The 18,061-nt window shown below is 45.5% G+C and overlaps 1 protein-coding gene across 1 annotated transcript; it reads right to left on the bottom strand.

Annotated features, from left to right (window-relative positions):
• Positions 1 to 12,495: 12,495 nt before the first annotated feature.
• On the bottom strand, positions 12,496 to 17,622 carry OCSTAMP (osteoclast stimulatory transmembrane protein). Its single transcript, XM_087819272.1, is given in 5 exon segments — positions 12,496 to 12,642; positions 12,644 to 12,764; positions 12,766 to 13,127; positions 13,907 to 14,897; positions 17,579 to 17,622. Coding segments are annotated over 5 exon segments (1,665 nt in total).
• Positions 17,623 to 18,061: the final 439 nt, after the last annotated feature.

Raw genomic sequence — 18,061 nt, 5'->3', positions numbered from 1 at the left:
CCGGGACCCTATGACCTCCAAAAACTTCTGTTTTACTCAGTATCCCAACAGCTGTCCTCTGAAGTCTGGCCCTATGCAGGCACAGTTCCAGTGTCAGCCAAGGACCCGAGGGACATTTCCACACAGGCGTTTAGGGCTCCTTTGTAGCACCCTGCCCTCCAAACCCCAGCTGTGTTGGGAGGAAGCTCCAAACTCTGATATCCTCTCCCTCCATCCAGCAAGACCACTGCTCTCTGCTGGGGCTCCGTGTCCCTGCGCAGTCTCTAGAGATGCCATCAGGAACAATTCCAGGATAATGTGTGCTTTTGTTTCGTCAAGGGTCACGGCCCTGAATAGGCTGCTTTCCAGTGTATCAAAAAAGTGATTTGTATGCTTAGCTAGCTTTTTAAGTTCTTTCACAGTGAAAGGGTAACTCTGAGCAACCACTTCCATTATCGCTGGGACCAAAAGAGGCTGTCCTTCCACTTGAGGTACAGTTCGAATTGACTTTATTTTTACCTACGCCGATATAGTCACAGGTCCTATCAATGTACACTCTATGGACGCTAACAAGTGATGTTAATTGGGGTTCTCCAAAGAAACAGACACACACACGATTTATTATAAGGAATTGACCCACACAGTTATGGGGGCTGAGAAATCCCAAGATCTGTAGTCAACAAGCCGGAGACCCATGAGACATGATAGTGTAGCCCTAGTCCAAGTCTGAAAGCCTGAGAGCCAGTGATGTAAGTTCCAGCCTGAAGTCTGGCAGGTTTGGGACTCAAGAAGAGTGGTGTTTCCTTTCAAGTCTGAAGGCAGGGAAAGACTGATGTCCCAGCCCAAGCAGCCAGGCAGGAGGAGCTCCCTTATTTCACCTGGGTGGGATGCCAACTTCCAGGCTTAGTAATCATCCCACAGATGGCAGCTTCGCCCCATGGACTCCTCAGCCAAGCACATACACCAAATGTATGTTTCTTTAGCTGTTGCTTTTTTTTAAAAAAAATGAGGATAGGTAATCTTGCCTTCCCAAACTCTATGAGGAGAAAGTATTTTTACAGTTTCCACTTTCCATTATAGCTTTTGGCCAGATTCTAACATATCCTTATACTGTTTCCCTCCCAAGTATGCCCAACTTGAAGATATCTACTAAGGGCCACGTGGAAGCATGTCCACATATAGAGTATAAAGTGTTATTTCAGGAGTCGGTGAGATCTAGAGATGTGGCTGTGGTCTTTCCTCTGGACCGGTGGGCTCGTCTGAGCCCTGAAGAGAGAAAACTGTATGAGGATATGATACTGGGTAACTGTGATTGCCTCGTGCCTTTGGGTAAGGAGACCTTTTCTTGTTTAGAACTACCCATGGTGGAATTTTCCCTTCTGTATGAATTATCTGCAAAGCCCCTGAAAATGCCTGAGCGAATGTCAACTCAACATTCCTCAGAAAAGTATTAGAGCTGCATGTTAGGAAAGGGCATTTTCATCCTGGGAGGACGTGGGTTTTACATTTTCCACTCCCTTCCTTCAAAACTGTACTTCTCAGGCCATTGTGTGCCTAAGACACAGCTGGGGACCTGTTAAAATGTAGCTGGTCTTTTTTTGTTTTAAGCAAAAATGGTGCTTTGGAGGTTCCTGGGAGATTTTGAGGTGAAATTCATTATTGCCAAAAGTGGGGGTCCAAGTTCTGTACCAACTGCAGCATGGTCAAGGTCACTTATTTTTCTTAGGACACTGGACTTACAAGGCAGACGTGATGTCCCCTTTGAAGCAAGGGAAATGTCCCAGGATGTTGGAGAGAGAGGTGACAAGCCCTCCATGCCCAGGTAACTGAAGCAACAAGCAGGTGGACGCCATCACAGCTCACACCCGAGCTGGTCAGAGTAACCGGGACCCCCGAGGTAACAGGACAGGAGCCCTCCCCCTAGGCCTCCAAAGAAATCTTATTTTTATCCCATAGTCATCACTCTCCCTGTACCCCTTTTGTTATACCTCCCATCTTCAGACACTAAATGCTGTGCTGGTGAATTTTTGAAATTTATATTACCATGTGAAGGGACAGAAATATGAATCGCTGAACTCCTCAAATAATTTATCAGTGATTAGAATGAATGGGTGGGTTAGCTCAGAAAAGTGTCATGAAAAGCCTTTTTTTTTTTTCCAAGAAAGAGTTGTGGAGAGAGATTTTTCTCTCTAGATTAGGAAATAGGTTAATCAAACATAAAATAACAAACCAGAAAAGCAATAAAACTTACTATCTAATTGGAGAGAGATGATACTCCCATCATTAACAGAAAGCAGAAGTTGAAGTGCTCACCTAGGGGTTCCACAGAAGCTTGTTTGCGTTTCAGTGACAACAGAGAAGGCAGCTCATTCACAGGCTCTGAAAGCCAACGGATGGAAAGGTGGCGATTTTCGTTTTGGACATTATTAGATCCGGAGAGAAGAATAAGATGCCATCGGCATTTTGGGAAGCGGTCCTGGAATTCAGGAAGAAATTAAAAAGTTTTATCAGAACTGCTCACAAGAATTCCCAGGAAACCTGAGCCCTCTTATTCTTTAAAAACTTAATAAGCTGGCCTGGCTGGTGTGGCTCAGAGGTTAGGCATCAACCTAGGATCCAGGAGATTGCGGTTCGATTCCCGGTCAGGGCACATGCCCGGGTTGCAGGCTTGATCCCCAGTCAGGGCGTGCAGGAGGCAGCTGATCAATGACTCTCACCATTGATGTTTCTATCTCTCTCTCCCTCTCCCTTCCTCTCTCTGAAATCAACAAAGATATATTTTAAAAACAAAAACAACTTAATCAACTGGCCCAAACTCCTCTCCCCCCACAGCTAGTTCATCTATACAGAGGACTCACCTTCTGAGCTTCCCCTTTTATTCCGTTAATGTATCTGTCTCCCTTCCTTAGCCTTTCATCCTCTGTGCGCTCCTGCGTATTTTCTATCAAGCTTAATTACTTTTATATTTACTACAACATTTTTTCTACTCTCTCCACTGCCTTTGGTTTCAGAAAACAAATCTGTTTGCTTTGTTTTATTTTGTATTTCATACGTAAATATACATCTATTTGAATAAAACAAATTAGACAGTTCATGGCTGGCGACGTGGTGGTGAGAGGGCTGGAAATCGGGTGCAGAGGACTGAGCCAATCACCCTGCTCAGCTGCTGGCCAGCCATCACTGTTGCTCAGTCACCTACATGTGTTCATAATACTCCCTTACTCTTTTAATGGCTATAGAATCTGTAGTCACATAACCGATTTCATTCTTGATATTGGTAATTTGTGTCTTCTCTCTTTTTTTTCCCCTGATCAGTCTGGCAAGGTTTATCAATTTTATGGGTCTTTGTAAAGAACCAGTTTTTATTTTATTGTTTTTTTCTGTATTGATTTCTTGTTTTCTATTTCATTGATTTCTGCTTTGATTTTTATTATTTTCTTTCTTTTGCTTACTTTGACTTAATTTACTCTTCTCTTTAAATCTTAAGGTAGAAGCTGAGGTCTTTGATTTGAAACCTTTCTTCTTTATAATATAGGCCATTAGTGCTCTGAATTTTTCCCAAGTACATCCCGCAAATTCTTATGCATTGGGTTTTCATTTTCATTCAGTTCAAATAACTTCCTGATTTCTCTGATCATTTCTTGTTTGATCTGATTGGTTAAGTTTGTTGTTTGGTTTGAAAGTATTTGGGGATTTTCCAGGGATTTTTCTAAATTCTAATTTAATTCGATTGTGGTCTGAAAGCATACTCTGTGTGACTTGAATCCCTTTAAGTTTGTTGTTTTATGGCCAGAATGTGGTGCAGCTTGGAAATGTCCCTTGGGCACTCGAGAAGAACGCGTATTCTGTTGTTGGATGGAGCAGGCTACAAATAGTAACTAGATCTACTTAGTTGATACTGCTGTTCAAACCTATCTTGTATTTGCTGGTATTCTGCCTACTACTTTCATTGATTACTGAGAGAGGGGCATTAAAATCTCCAGCTATAATTGTGAATTTATTTCTCCTTGATACCCTTCTGTATCATATATTTTGAAGCTCTGAAGGTACAGAAACATTGAAAGTTGCTATGTTCTTGATTAATTGACCTCTTTACTATTATGAAATGAGCTCCTTTATCCCTGGAAATATTGCTGAGACCTAAAATATAATATTAAATATCAGTTAAGTTGCTAAACCAGGTTTATATTTACTAATATAAATTTCCCCAATTTTGCTGTTTAAAGGAAAATAGTTAAAGCATAATCACTTGCACAAATTGTTATATCTAATATGGAGATTTTTTTAAAGGACCTTAATGACAATAAGACTTTAATCCATGCTGGGACTTTCATGTGATTCTTTTTAGATAATTTAAGCTTTTCTGTTTTCATAATTAAAATTTCAATGAGTCATTTTTTATGGCCACAGGTGTAAGTGACTGTAATTAAAAAAAAAAATTTCAGTGGTTACAAGTAGCTCACTTAATTATTCTTGTACAGTATTTAGAGAACACTTCTCTCTCATTCCTCACCCCCATAAACTCCTACCTCTCAGTACGACCCCTCTAAAGTCTCCAGTCACTGAACCCTTTTATCCCTCATCCCACTTCCTTATCTTGATGTCCGTTACAATGTCCAGATTTAATTTTATTTTTCTCACACTGTTTTCCTCACGGCATGTCAACCAGCATTGGCGGATTATCATGCCCTTAATGAGCCTGTGAATACCTTCAGACAAAGCTCTCATCATGCTAAGGATGAAAAACCTTGTGCCTTTGTCCAGCGTTAGGAATGCGATGACTGAAGCACAGCTTTCAGCCACATCTCACAACTTAGTGGACAGCAGAGGATTCACAAGGCAGTGAAAGCCCACAGATATGGTGAAAACGCAAAGGCCTTTAGGCACCACGCATCGTTTACAACACTCCAAAGAATTTGTATTCTAGATCAACACTTTGAATGTAACCAGTGTGGCAAAACCTTTAACAGAGCTTCAAAGTTTATTCAACATCAGAACACGCACAATGAACTGAAACCATACAAATGTGATGTATGTCAGAAGGCCTTCAGGTTTTTCTCATCCTGTGATACACATCAAAAGTTTCATGTTGGAGAGAAGCCCAATCTGACTCAGCATCAAAAAATTCATACTCAAAAGAAAGTCTTTGCCTGTAAATTTTGTGGTAGGGCCTTTCCCAGTTTCTTAGAAAGAAATCAACACCAAAAAATTCATATTAAAAAGAAATACTACACATGTAATTACTGCAAAAAGGACTTCAATCCATACTCAAATTCATCATACATCAAAGAGTTCATACTGAAGAGAGACCCTACAAATGTAACGATTGTGAAAAATCCTTTAAAAGCATCTCAGATCTCAGTACACATAAAAAAATTCATACTGGAGAGAAGTCCTTTTCATGTAATGAATGTAAAAAAACCTTTCACCAGCTCATAGATCTTAATCGCCATCAACAAATCCATACTGGAGAGAAACTTTACATATGTAGTAATTGTAAAAAGACCTTTGTCTGTTTCTCAGATCTAACTCGACACCAAAGAACTCATACTAGAGAAAGACCCTACCAATGTAATGTTTGTGAAAAAGCCTTTAGACACCATTCAAACCTTATTAAGCATCAAAAAATTCATTCTGAAGAGAAGCCCTTTAAATGTAATGAATGTGAAAAGGCCTTCCGCTATTACTCAAATCTTAATCAACATAAAAAAATTCATACTCAAGAGAAACCCTATAAATGTAGTGAATGTGAAAAGGTTTTTAACAATCATTCAAACCTTAAGAAATGCAAGAAAATCCATACTGGAGAGAAACTCTTTGTATGTAATCAATGTGGAAAAGCTTTTAGCATAAACTCAAAATTTACTCGACATCAGAAAACACATGATAAAAAGAAACCCTAAACATGGAGCAAAAAAGGCATTTAAAAATCATTTACCTTTTACTAGAAATTTGAAATTTAAACCTAAGAGATCAATGTGGAAAGGTTTATAGTCAAAGCTCAATTTTTCTGCATGAATTCATCCAGTATGGAATATTTTAGAAACATAAATACATATATGTTGAAGAAACAGGGACACATGATCAGATATGTACTGTCTACATTGCATTGATTTGGTTCTTGGAGCAGAAATGGCTGAACACATTCAGCCCAAACTTGAAATTGGATAAGTTTCTATTGTGAGAAGTAGGTCAAGGGGCAGCTGGGAAGGTGTAGTGAAAAGAACAGATTTATTTTGCTGTCCATCATCTATTTTTACTGGATGAATACAATCATATGTTTAGTAGAGGTAGCTCTCTAAAATCATAAACTTTTGCAAGGGGAGAATGCAACCCTAATCTAAGCCTAAGTCAGGAAAACAACAGCCATCTCTTCGGAATCAGGAACTGGAACTAGTAGAGCAGAAACTTTGCCAGTGACTAATGGAAAAAAAGATGACCATGGTTCAGAAAGCTAAAGTATAAAGAGTTAAGAGGGTAGACACCGGAGATCCAAAGGTCACGGGCTGGTGGATAAGATGGTTTCTGCTGCCTCGTCGAAAGGAGTATAATTCTGAGACCCCTGGCCTCCCTGAAGAGTTGGCACCATTCTTAGATGTAGCTAGAGAATGAAGAGGAGATGGAGAAACTACAGCATTTCTAGGACTTAGATTCCAGACACGGAGACTCTATTGCAGTGTTTTATTTGTAGTAAGTTGACTTGCTGTATTTTTAATAAATGCTGAGTTCTCTGTTATACGTAAACACTGGTGTGTAATGTTGAATACATTCAGGCCTGATCTCAGAAATCTAATTACACTTCCCTGCATCTATTCCTATAATCACTGGTAGCAACGCAGCCCTGTTCAGCCAAGTAGGGTGGCCATAGTCTTATAAGTTTCTTTAGAACTGGCCTCAATCCATAGGGAGTGACGGGAAGGCGATATTAAGTTTCTTCTCCAGGGGTCAGTCTCACCTCTTTCTGCTTTCTCTGCCTTCCCAGATGTTACAGTGGCTGCCACAGAGCTAAATTGTTGTATAATCCCCAGATGTGGTCCCTCCTTGTCTGCTTTCTTTAAGGAAAAGTGTATATATGGCTTTTTGTAAATAATAGACATATTATATGTTCCAGATTATACATAAGGTGAAAAATGCAGTTGAAGTAAGTTTAAAAATGAGTATAAAAATGTTATCAGTACAACCATGGAAATGGAACTGGTTATTGGAATAAAGGGAAAGAAAATGTGCACTAGATCGCTTACTCCTGATTTTGGTCCTTAAAATACTGGGGTAAGGTAAAATTTAAAAGGGACTATTTTATGTTTGGCAAATGTATTAAGACTTTCCACCATGGCTCCTATTGGGGTCAGACTGCTAATTCGAAAGTCTGTATTATAAGGAAAAGAGAAAGAAGCTTAATAGGACAAACTAGTATTCCAAAGTTGCCATGAGCAGACTCAATAGAAAACTACATCCCAATAAAAGATCCCTAACATATATTCTTCTTTCTATATCTGTTGCCATGTTTCCTAGGGGCTATCACTACTTTTAAGCCATAAGTCTCCACAATTATATAAAACAGGATAAAAGAATAGCCATTATGCAAAAGTTAGGCTATTCAAGACATTATCATTGAAAAGTTTAAGCAGAAAATTTTAATATTAAAACCACATAATTATACTGTTTAAGCAAAAAAATTTATACACACTTTGAATTATATACACTCTAAATGATTATAAAGTCAGTGTTTAACATACAGTTCATTTTCAAAACGAAGTGAGTTATCAGCTGTTAAAGTGTGTATAGGTTTTTGGGGATATATGTAGCCTAGCCCAGAGGACTGAGACATCTCAAAATCTTGGTAATGTTGGCAGCAGGGCACAGATGCTTATTGAGGATGTGTTATATTCTGGGCTTGATCTTCACAAGTGTTATCCGGCTCTACCTCAGAACAACCCAAGAGGCAAGTCTCATTCCTCTGCTCACTTACAGACGAGGAAACCGGATCAGGGTAAACAACGTGCCGGGATGCTGTGTGGTTGGGGGGCAGGACCCGATCTGAACCCTCACAGCAGGCTCCTAAAAAGTCCACGCAGCGCCGCGCACCCCTCCCGCCCTCGGACCCCTCCCCGAAACCCCCCGGGTCCAGCCTCCACCCTGGCCATCCCCCGCAGCGGCAGCTCACAGCTGCTCACGGCGACGTAGTAGAAGACCAGGAATACCTGCCAGTATCGGACTTTCTAACAGACACCTGTTCGCCTCCCTGCGGCTCAGCGCTTCAGGCCGGCCGGCTGCAGGCCGCGCGCCCGCACAGCGCCAGACCCGGGTGCCCGCGCGGGGCACAGAGGAGCCGAGGGCGGCCCGGGCCCCGCCCCGCCCCGCCGGCCCGCCCGCCCGCCTTCCCCGGCTCCCGAGCCTGCGTCTCCGACTCTCTCCGAGGGACGCGGACACAGCGCCCCCTCCGGCCCCGCGCCCGGCGGCGCCGCCCAGCCCCCCCTTCCGGGCCGCGGGCTCCGAGCTCCGCCCCAGCCCCTCCTCTAACTGGGGCGCACCGCTTCGCCTTCCGTCAGCGCCACGCCAGGAGACGGCGAGCTCAGGGGGTCCCCGGCTGCAGCGCCCACCCCGGGACAGCCTGGGGACCCCGAAGGGGCGCCCAGGTAGAGGCCCCAAGGGCGCGGGCGCAGAAGAGGCTCCGCCAGGCCCCGGCGGCCCCCCCCCCCCCCCCCCGGCTCCGCAGCGGGGCCCCTGCTTACGTTCCAGCGCCCCAAACAGGTCGGAGCAATCGGCGGTGCTTCCGCCTGTTCCCTAGGAGGCTCTTCTCTTTCTCTTGGTTAATCCCCACCCAAGGATATTTTTTCCATTGATCTTTAGAGTGGGAGAGAGAGAGAGAGAGAAACATGGACCAACCTGCAACCCAGGTGCGGGCCCTTGACAGGGAATCAACCTGAGACCCTTGGGCGCCTGGTGCCTGCCCACCTCCAGCTCTCCAACCACTGAGCCGGGCTGGCCAGGGCCAGAGGGTTTCCCTTTCATTTATTTTTAAAATATATTTTATTTGTTTGTTTTTGTTTATTTATAATCCTCACCTGACGATATTTTTTCCATTGCTTTTCAGAGAGAGTGGAAGGGAGGAGGGAGAGAGAAACATCCATGTGAAAGAGGCACATCAGTTGATTGCCTTCCTCACAGGAGCCTGCAACCGAGGTATGTGCCCTTGGCAGGAATCGAATCCAGGACCTTTCAGTCCGCAGGCCAATGCTCTAACCACTAGGCCAATGCTCTAATCAAACCGGCTAGGGATAAATATATTTTTATTGCTTTCAGAGAGAGGGAGGGAGAGGAAGAGAGAGAAACATCAATGATGAGAGAGAATCATGGATGGGCTGCTTCCTGCACGCCCCCTGCTGGGGATGAGCCCACGATCTGGGCATGGGCCCTGACCCCTAACGGAACCATGAGCGCCTGGTTCATAGGTCAATGCTCAACCGCTGAGCCATGCCAGCCGGGCCAAGAGTGTTTCCTTTTAAAAACCATGGATTCTGCTGAGATTTTATCTGGGGGAGCTTCCTTCAGAAGAAATTTAAAAAGCAGTGGAAGATAAAGTTATTAAAAAATTATTCTCAGAAGGTGCTTTTCAGAATACAAGTTACATTTACATAGATACTTTTATAAGGATGTTCATTGAAGCATGGTTTATAATAGAGAAAAAGGAAACAACCAAAATGTACATTGGTCCTGAATAACTAAATAAATCATGGTGCAGGCACACAATAGAACGCTGCGCAGGCACTAAGAATGAATGAGGTTATTTATATGTTGAAATAAAAATGCCATGATATACTCCTAAATGAAATAAAATGAAAGGCAAATAAATATATAAAGCATAATTCTTTTACATATACATGATTAGATAAAGATATGTACCTTTAAATACATAGGACTATTTAAATTTAGATAAAATTTAGAAACATATGCTCCCAAATTATTTAGAAGGAAGAGGGGCTTCCACTTGTGTATCTACATAATGTTTTCTGTAAAGAATTAAAATGTATAGTTTTTCCAGTTTGTGTATGAAAGATATAAAAAATGAAAGAGGAATATAAAGGCATTCTAAGCCTATTAATTGAATTTGAATTTCAAATGTGTGTCTGTAAAGAGAGCGATTAGAATACACATGCACATACAGATCCTCACTGAGATGAGCACTGAAGAAAAGACTGAAATAAAAAATATTAAATATTTATCACTTATAGGTACAGGTTCATAGGTAAATTTTATTTTTGATGTTACATATTTTCTTTTTAAAATTTTTTCTTAGTGTTTCAATAACTTCTCTCTGCTCTCAAATCATTACTCCTGCCATCTTGCCATCTGTATTTGTTAGCTAGGGCTGCAGTTAAAAGGTACCACACACTGAGTGGCTTAAACAACAGAAATGTATCATCTCACAGTTCTGGGGGCCAGAAGTCTGAAATCAAGGTGTTGGCAAGGTTGGTTCTTTCTGAGGACCGTCAAGGAGATCTGTTCCAAGCCTTTCTTCTTGCTTCTTGGGGCCTCAGGAGCTCCTTAGCTTGTAGATGGCATTCTCCCTGTCTTCCCACTATCTTCTTTTTCTATATATTTGTCTCTGTGTTCAATTCTTCCATCCCCTTAGCTTGTAAGGACACAATGGTATTAGATTAAGGTCCACTCAAATGATCGCATCTTAACTTGGTCATCTGCAAAGACCCTATTTTCAAATAAGGTCACATTAACAGATACTGGTGGTTAAAACTTCAACATCTTTTAGGAGGGTATAACACCATTGGATAATTTTCCTGATCACTCTATTAGGATAAAATTAATTATGACCTCATATTTACTTTGATATGTTTTTGGACATCTCTCTTCAGAGTTATTTGGGCAATATGACGTAAGTGGGTCTTGGGAGAGTAGAAATCCATGCACTAAATCTATGGCAAAGTTAGTGACCTCAGGCCTCTTCCAGCATATAGGCGGTGCTCCAATAAACATTTGTTGAAAGAATAGTTTTTAAAAAGAGGAGGAAAACAGGGAAAGTGACATAGAGGGGGATGGGTCTGAGTTCTATAGCTTTCCAGGTCCCCACTTTTGGGGCTAAATCCTGGCCTGCACACAGCTCAGGGGCTGGTCCCCAGGGATGATGAATTAGTCAGGATAGTCTAGGGGAGGGGGGAAGGGGAGATTAAAAAAAGGGGGGGAGGGAGAGGAGAAGAGAGAAGAAAAGACTGGATGGAGGGAGGGAGGCTGGGGAAGAGGAACGAAAAGGCAGACCAGCCAGCAGATATTGGATCATGCAGTTTCCACTGTGGCCAATGGGTGACAGTATTAGCAGCCTGGCGGATGAACCTTGTTGCCCAGGGAGAAGGCCCCCATTGCTGATGACCTGGGTCACCTCATCTGTGGTGGACATATGTTGTTGCTTTTGTGTTTTGTTTCTCCTGACACCCATACTCTCTTTTCCTGATAACAAGCACTTCAATTTTCCTTTGGGGAATTACCCCACTCCCATTAAGGTCTGCCTTATATACTCACATAAGCCGTGCACTGCACAACTCCAGAGGATCCATCCATTTAGACGCTGAATGGTGCCCACTACAATTGAGCCACCTATACAACGGTCAATGCCAGCCACTGAAAGATGGTCCAATAAGCTGCCCATCTTACTCCTGGCCTAAGGAGAGCCAATTCTTCCAGATGTGGATGCCATGAAGCAACAGCCCATTAATTCCTGCTAACAGAATGTGACCTCTGCCCCGTAACAGCCCAGAAGGCTGCAGGAACAAATCTCCTGACCTCTCTCTCCCCTCCCACTTTGGACAGCCTGTCAGTGCCTCCCATCGACTGGGCCCAATCAACAGAGGGCAAGGGAGCCAGGGTGTTATGACTCATAGGCTCACAAAGGTCAGACCCCTGTGAAAGACAACAACAGGCAGAAGAATGGCAGAGAATGATCTGGAGGGAAAAACAAGGGGTACCAAGCCTACAGAGTAGGGAATTGCAATTTATTATAATTTCAATGAGGAGACAGTTGCCAGATAAATTACAGGTTAGCCAGTTCAACGTGAATTTCAGATAAACAACCACTATGGGCATATTCTAAGTATGTTTAGTACAAGAACAATATATCCCAAGGACGCTAAACCCATATTCATTGTTTATCTAAAATTTAAATGGAACCTGGTATCCTGTATTTTCATTTGCTAAACCTGGCAGCCATAAATGGGAAGCCCCTAAAGGAATTCCAAGCGAAGGAGTAACCTAACCCAATTTAGGATTTAATAAATACATTTATTTACAAAATCATGACAATTTTAGATTACTATCAATAAGTTCAGAGGACTCAGGGGCATAGAAATAAGTTCCAGGAGCATTTAGACACATCGGGAGGCGAAGTTTCCATTGACTAGGTAAAGCAGTTGATGAGGTGAGAGCCTTGACCTCGACCGACCCCCACCGGCCTGAAGGCCCGCTGAGCCGTCTCTGCGCTTCCTTGCCTCCCACTTGGCGTGCTTTTGTTTATGGAGGCCTTCCATGCCCAGTATTTCATTCTGTCCTCACCACCTTCCCTTGTGGAAAGTAGCTCCCATCACTGTCATGCGGCTGTAGAGACTGAGGCTCAGAGAGGTGCAGCAACCGGCCCAAGGTCACACAGGGAGGCAGCAGGAGGGCCAAGGTTACAACTTAGGCCTGTGCGACTCCGAAGGCCTTTCCCCGCATCTCCGGGGCTCTCTGTTCTTCCAAGTGTCCGGTATGCGGTAGGCCTGTCTGTCCAGCTGGGCGCTCGCTGGCGGGTCCGCGCGTGGGCATCAGGAAGGGGCCCGCGGGAGATTCCTGTCGTGTCTCCGCTGGAGCCGCGCGTGAAGGTGGCGGGCCCGCCGTGCCTCCCGGGCCCTGAAGAAGGAGGCGGCGATGGCGTGCCGCAGGCGGCGGGCGTAGGTCTCCAGGAGCACCGTGGAGCAAGCCACGAGCTGCAGGCCCCCCGCGGCCAGGGGCGCGGCCGCGAGGGGGCGCTGCGCGGGCAGCAGCGGGCAGCCAGGGGGCGTGAAGCGCAGCTCCCACTGCAGGGACTTGCGGGCCGAGTGGAAGGGTCTCTCCAGGGGCGGCTGGTTGAAGAGGAAGGGGAGGAAGTCCAGGACGCTGTACGCAGCCTTCGCAAGGGAGAAAGAGGCCCAGTCAGCTGACACACGCCCCAGCCATCCCCTGTCCCCCGCCACCTGCAGGGCTGCGTCAACTTCCCCTCCCCTTGCCCTCATCTGCAAAATGGGCACAGAAGTAACCCTTGCCTTCTGGGGTTTCAGGTGTACAATTCTATAATACGTCATCCGTATGTTGTATTGCGAGTTCACCACTGCAATCAAGTCTCCTTCCATACCATCTATTCCCCCTATGACACTTAATTTGCAAAAACAGGAAGCTGGCAGGATTTGGCCAGTGGGCCATAGTTAGTGGACTCTTGACCCAGTCCCTTCCTGAACCCTCCTCCAGTCCAATATGCACAGATGTGAGCTGTTAGTAATAGCCAGCATTTATTAAACAGCCCCTGTGGGTCATAGTGCTTACTAGGTACTTCTAGGGACCATCATATTTTAAGGCTCACAGTAACCTTGTAGGGAAAGGAGGGCTGACCCAATTTGTACAAGTGAGAAAAAGGGGGCTAGGACATGTTGGCATGTATGAAAAGAGAGACCTTGGGGGGGGAATTATTTTAACATCTCTAGGTATCAGTATTTTCACCTGTGGTAGGTGAAAACAGAACCCACTGTGTCGGGTTGTAGTGGGAATTAAATAAGTTCATCTGCGGATGCCCCAGGTCCCACAGCCTAGCCCAGGGCTGTGATTTGAAGGTAAGTAAAATTCAATCACAAGTCAAGGATTTAACAAGCCCTACCCTTTCTCTCTATGCCCAACTTCTCATCACCACACTTACATCATACTTGACCATGAGCGTAACGGGCACAGCAGGCAGCTTCTGAGCCCAGTCCACGGCTGCCTGGGCCAGGAGGAAGGCCACGTGGTCTGTGGCCACTGTCACAGCTGTGGCCATCAGGAGCAGGGTGAGCAGCCCTAGCCTTAGCAGACAGCTCAGCAGCTCCCCCTGGGACAACCTTGGCCAAGCCGCCCTCAGCAGCCAGGCTGGTGGGGAGGCCAGCAGGTGTGTGGCCCGGGCCTCTTCCAGCTGCTGAGCCAACTGCCTTGTAGCATAGACGTTATCAAACTGCAGGTCGGTCAGGTAGCAATGGAGATACCAGGCTGAGTTTACCAGGAGGCCCAGCATAAAGAGCCCTGTAACCACCCGCTGGATCCCCAGTGCTGCTGCCCGGGCCAGGGACTCCAGGCCAGAAAAGTCCTCCAGGACCTGCTGAGTGACCTTGAGCATGTGAAGCCGGAAGACAGAGCCATTACCCTGGACCTGGAGTGTCAGGCCTCGGTCAGTGGGACTCAGAGCCCTGGATGCTGTGTGTAGCTGGTGAGTGGTGTTGAGAAGACTCTCCAGGGAGCCCTCGGTGACACACCTCAGCACCTGTCCAGCTGCACCCACGTTAGCCAAGACGTTGGGCACCACGGTGACAGCCAAGGTGGCAGTACTCCAGGACAGGAGCAGGCGCCGGCCCTGTCCTGTGCCCAGGGTGGGCACACTGAGTGCAAACAGGCAGCGAACCGGAGGCACCAGGCCCAGGCCCAGGAAGACCAAGAGGCCACAGAGAGTGGCCATTATGGCCGAAGGCTCCAAAGGATAAAGCAGCGAGGACACCAGCCAGTGGTGGATCAGACCTGCAGCAGCAACAGCTAGAGAACCACACAGGAGGAGCTGGATTAACAGCTGGCCACAGCTGGCTGGGACAGGCTGACAGAAGGCAGCCCAGGCCGCCTGCAGTGGTACAAGAGCCTTGCAGAGCCCCAAGTGCCAGAATCTCCACCTGCACACAAGAAATTGGGAGAAGGTTTATCAGGAGGGTGGGGGATTGAGTGTCTGCCCCATGTCCCTGCCCCACAAACCCTTCATCAGCTAACAGGCTTCACCCCATCAGCCAAAGGGGTGGGCATTCCTCCCTGGTGGGCCAATCGGAGTAACCCACACCAAACCCAGATGACCCAAGCTGAACCAATCAGAGCCTTCCCCAGGCGGCTCACTGGAGTTCTCAGAGAAGAGCCCGGTTTCCACGGAGTTCCTGAGGATGTGAAGGTGAATGCCTGGGCTGCTTGCATCCATAATTCCAATTTTGTAAAGGCAACTGGCCCAAGGGAATGAAAGAATCATGAAGAGAGAAGCACAGATGAAAGAGAGAGAATGAGAGAGAGAAATAAAGACACTGTTTCACTGTTGGCACTGTGTGACATTAAACATTAAAGAAGTTTATGGACCACAGTGCCTTCTCTATAATTTGGGGGAAAGGGGAGAGTGGATCAGTTGACCTCTGAGAAATTTTTCTACTCTATTTATTCAATAAATATTTTTTAAGCAACTACTATGTGCCACCCACTGGAGAAACAGGAATGAGTAAACAGACAAGAATCCTTGCCCTTATAGAGCTTACACTAAAGAGTGACGGTGGAGGAACTGTAAGAAAAGGGGATTCTGGATACATTTTAACGGAAGAGCCAACAAGATTGGCCAAGACTGATGGCTGTGGGTGTGAGAGAAAGGTGACCACAGGGTTTGGTAGACTGAGCAGCTGGAAACATTGGGGTGTCACTTCCTGAGACAGAAAAGTGTGGTTCAAGCAGAACTGAGTGGAATGGGGAGAGGAGGGATTCTGTTGAAAGTCTGAAATTTGTTGCCAATTTAGCCATTCAGTGGAGCTGTTGAGTATGTGGTTGGAAACACGAATCAAGAATTCAGAGAAGAGATCAGGCTGGAGATATAATGTTGGGTGCTGCTGATTTATAGTATTTAAAGTCAAGGGGCAGGGTGAGATTCCTCAAGAAGTGTGTTTAGGAGGAGGAGGAGAGAGCCAAGGACTGAGCCCTCAAACTCCAGGGTTAACAGTTTGGGAGATGAAGAGGAACCAGCAAAGACACTGAGAAACCAGGCAATGTGCTGCTTGAACAGCCAGGTAAATAAAATATTTCAACTATGTCAAATGCTGCTGCTGGGTCAGGAAAGATGCAGTAGCCAATGGGCAAGATGTGACCAAGAGAGATCATGTAAGATGGAAGAAGCTCTGGCAGGTGTGCAGATGGGAGATCTAATCAAGAAAGGGGACACTGATGAAGGGGAGCCTCCCTGCAGTGATCTCCTTCATGACTGTCAAGAGTGAGACCAAGAGCACAAAAGATGGGGATGATCTTAGAAAGAAGCAGGGGCCATTCATTCTTAATAGCAGGTGGGAAGCCAGAGGAAATGAATACAGATGATGGTGGATGGACAGGCGAAGTGTGGGCAATTATATATTAACATCATCTGACATACACAAAACACAGCAATGGTTAAAGGCATGACTCCAGACTGTCTGGGGTCAAATCCCTACTTCACCACCCACCATTTGTGTGGTCTTGGCTAGATTTCTTTTATTTTCTTTTCTTTTTAATATGTCTTTATTAAATTCAGAGAGAGAGAGAAAGAGAAACATCAAGGATGAGAGAGTAATTGATTGGCTGCCTCCTGCACGTCCCCTACTACGGGTCAAGCCCGCAACCCTGGCATGTGCCCTGAACCTCTATCTCCTGGATAACAGGTCAATGCTCAACTGCTGAGCCACGCTCAATAGGGCTTGCCAGGTTTTTTAACTTCTCTGTGCCTCAGTTTTCTCATCTATAAAATGGTGTGATAAAAGTAGTGCCTGATAGGGTCATTTTGTGTCTGGTGACTTGTATCATGCCAGGTATTATCTGTTACTGGAGCACCAGGCAGACACTTGTTCTCTTTTGATCACTAATATGTCCCAAGTGCCTAGAATAGTGTCTGGCATGTGGTGGGTACTCCATAAGTATTTGTTGACTGTAGTATGTTTGTTTCTGTTTGCTCAGAGTAGCGGGAATCGAGATCAGCATTGATGGTAAGGGTGCTGGAGGAGACGATGAAAGCTTGAAGATAGAGGAGAAGGTATAACATAGTTGTCCAGGAAAGTGGGAAAGCAAACGAATTAGGCAAATGATATACATGCTGGGCAGCACAGAGGACCCACTTGAGGTCAGAGATAATGAATTATGGCTTCCCCAACCCCTAAAGCCATTTTAATTTGTGACTAAACCCCCTCCTACTGTATCATTAGTATTCAAAATCTGGTAGCTGTAAAAATAATAGCTACTATAAACACTATTGGAATGGAAAACCAGTTCTAAGTCATATTGGGTGCCAAGGCCTGTGTTAAGTGTGGCCACTAAGAATTTAGCTGCCATTTATTGAGTGCTCACTCTGACCAAGAACACCAGCAGGCCCTGTGTGTGCATTCCCTCATTCCATTCTCACAACAGCTTGTAGGCATTATTATTCCTTTCACTTCACAGATGGGGAAACTGAGGCTCAAAGGGGTAAGGATTTACCCAAAGTCATCCCGTCAGGGAATGGCAGAGCTTGGACCTAGACTCACCCCCAGATGCCTGACTGCTGACTGGTTTCTTGCCTGTGGCCCCCAGTGTCCAAGGTCTCCAGACCTACCCTGTCCTGATGAGGTGTTCAGCTGTCCCCCAGATGGTCCTCATGCCTCCTGAATAGCAATGGAGCCAGCCAGGCGGCCTTAGGCAGCAATGGCAGGTGGAGAGGAAGTGTGGGGAATTTCAACTTCTAGGACTTGGGAAATCCTGTTACTTCTGCTTTTCTGCCCTTTATTAAGTCCTCCCAGGTCGCCTTGTCCCGCCCTGCTGGGCCCACCTCCCAGGGGGCTGGGCGAGCTGCCTCACCTCATCCTCTTTGGGTGGGCAGGGGCTGGTAGAGGGTGTGGGAGGAGAGAAGGAGCCTTTCCCAAGCAACGTCTCTAGTCCTGATAGTCCTGATAACAGGAAGGTGGGATTAGTCCCATTTCATAGAGGAGGAAACTGAGGTTCAGGGCAGCAGTTCAGCTCATTAGTGGTAGTGCCCGGACTAGATCTCTGCTCAGCTTTCTCTTTCCCTTCCCTTCTCCAGTTAGGTGTCCCAGGAGCA

Source organism: Miniopterus natalensis, chromosome 7 (genome assembly GCF_054644295.1).
Source record: "Miniopterus natalensis isolate mMinNat1 chromosome 7, mMinNat1.hap1, whole genome shotgun sequence".
In the NCBI taxonomy this organism is placed as follows: Eukaryota; Metazoa; Chordata; class Mammalia; order Chiroptera; family Miniopteridae; genus Miniopterus; species Miniopterus natalensis.
This window is presented reverse-complemented; position numbering and strand designations above follow the sequence as displayed.